The sequence below is a fragment of the Temnothorax nylanderi genome, unplaced genomic scaffold (genome assembly GCF_030848795.1).
Source record: "Temnothorax nylanderi isolate EJ_2023f unplaced genomic scaffold, tnyl_v1.0 TNYL_tig0096_pilon, whole genome shotgun sequence".
NCBI lineage: Eukaryota > Metazoa > Arthropoda > Insecta > Hymenoptera > Formicidae > Temnothorax > Temnothorax nylanderi.
Genome location: NW_027249158.1, coordinates 491,511 through 493,637, shown reverse-complemented (window position 1 = coordinate 493,637; position 2,127 = coordinate 491,511). Strand labels below are relative to the sequence as shown.

At 39.3% G+C, this 2,127-nt stretch overlaps 1 protein-coding gene across 1 annotated transcript; it reads left to right on the top strand.

Annotated features, from left to right (window-relative positions):
* Positions 1–340: 340 nt before the first annotated feature.
* Positions 341–2,127, top strand: LOC139775303 (carnitinyl-CoA dehydratase). Its single transcript, XM_071711205.1, has 4 exons — positions 341–765; positions 839–1,092; positions 1,172–1,466; positions 1,695–2,127. Exons 1-4 carry the CDS (start codon positions 657–659, stop codon positions 1,970–1,972), a joined length of 936 nt encoding a protein of 311 aa, XP_071567306.1. The 5' UTR covers positions 341–656; the 3' UTR covers positions 1,973–2,127.

The following is a 2,127-nucleotide window of genomic DNA, read 5'->3' as shown; positions in this document are numbered from 1 at the left end:
GTACAATTATACGCGATTCTCGCTTTTAGGAAAGCAAAAAAATACTTGTTGCAAAAATGTAAATTGCCATGCTATTATATTTAATATTTTAATATTTTTATTCATTTTAGTATTACAAATTGTATGTATACATATAACATTGTCAGTGCGTGGATTGCGTGGTAAAATGAAATGCGGACACCCGAGTTATGGTACGGATCGAGCGGGAGGAAGAAGGACAGAAGATCATATGTCTGCTTTCTTTTATTCAGCCGAAGGCAACCGAAACGCTGAGCGCACACGGACGTGGCTCGTGTTTTGTGTGAGTATCCCCTCCATCTCCATGACGACCGGGCCGCGTCTCATTTTCTGGAATATGTGTTTTCTGGCCACACTGCACGCAGCACGTGTGTAGGTTGTAGGACGCCATAGGACGCGTGTTTAAACTTTAAACGCGAATCTAATCTCATTGAAGAAAGTAAAAGGAGGAAGAAGTCATTAACGTGTGATTCGTATGATCTTGCATGCTGTTACCTATTGAGAGGAGGTTCCTGTTACCTGACGTAGCTTAAATTCAACAAAATCCTACATCCTAATTTTTTAGTGAAAGCTACATCAAAGCTATTTATATTCTCAGAAGTGTAAACTGTTGCGGAAGATAAATTATAGCGTGAAAAATGCATTCTCTAAGGAAATTGTCCGCTTCGTTTAGTCGTACACTGAGAAATAACGTACGACGAACCCTAACCTCCCAGCCTGCGGCGAATGCGAGTGTCGACGACAAAGGTAATGTATTTGAAATATCACGAAAAGTATAACAAATAAATGTAAAGTTCGGCACGCATATGTTTCATTTCAGAAAAACCGATACTGGTGAAGCAGATGGGTAAGGTGACTGCTATCGGTATTAATCGTCCAGAAAAGAGGAACTGCCTAGACGTTGCAACCGCGAATCTACTGTCCGAAACGCTGGATGCATTTGAAAACAATGAAGAGTCGTTAGTGGGAGTGTTATACGGAGTAGGAGGCAATTTCTGTGCCGGTTACGATCTCAAAGAAATCGCGGACTATAACGGCGAAAATGAGGAAAGCATACCACATTTTGGACCACTGGTACATCCGCACTGCAATCTCAAATTACGAAACGGCACATTTGTTCAGGATACTAACAGGTCTCTTTGATTCTTTATAGGCGAATAGAACTGAATTATCTAAGAAGCCGTTGGTCGCAGCTTTGAGCGGGTATGCAGTTGGAATAGGATTCGAGCTTGCTCTAATGTGCGACTTGAGGGTCATAGAGGATACAGCGATGGTGGGCTTCTTAAACCGACGTTTTGGCGTTCCAATTTTATGCGGAGGCACCGTCCGTTTGCCTGCCATGATTGGATATTCCAGAGCTATGGATCTTATACTGACCGGAAGGGCGCTTACTGCACAGGATGCATTCAATTGGGGCATTGCGCATAGATACACATCTTGCGGTTCAGGTACAATAAAGATTCTTTTGAATCTATTTTTAATCTCGTAAGAGAAGACATTACGAGATATGTAAAATTCCTAACTATTCTTAGTTTATAAAATAAAATAAGTCAAGATAACGATCTTACAGTTTTTTTTTCTCATATATTTATACATATTATTATTTCAAGCCATTTGATCATATAAAATCATTGATAATAACGTGTGTCTATCTTCAACTATTTAATCTTTTCCAGCTCTGGGTACAGCAATGAACTTGGCGAATTCTCTTGTAAAATTCCCGCAGAAAAGTTTGCTGGCGGATCGTGCGTCAACATATTTTGCCATGTTTTCGCCGAAGCATATAGAAGAGGCGCTGCAGTTCGAGAAGGATAACTCTTCGCACTTGATATTAGAGGAAGGTGTTCCAGGCGCCAAGAAATTCGTCGATCACAAAATTGGAAGGCACGGGAAGTTTTATGATATCACTGTAAGAGATGAGAGCATTCGAGAGCTAGATGAAAATTTATTATAAAGAACTTCTAGCGCGTGTATGTATATGTATATATATAATGTATCTAATGTACTTTTAGAGTAGCTCTCTAAATAAGCCTAATAAACTTCATAATTTTCATAATGTATTTTTGTCAGCGCGATAAATTGTACATATTAAAAATATCATTTAATATA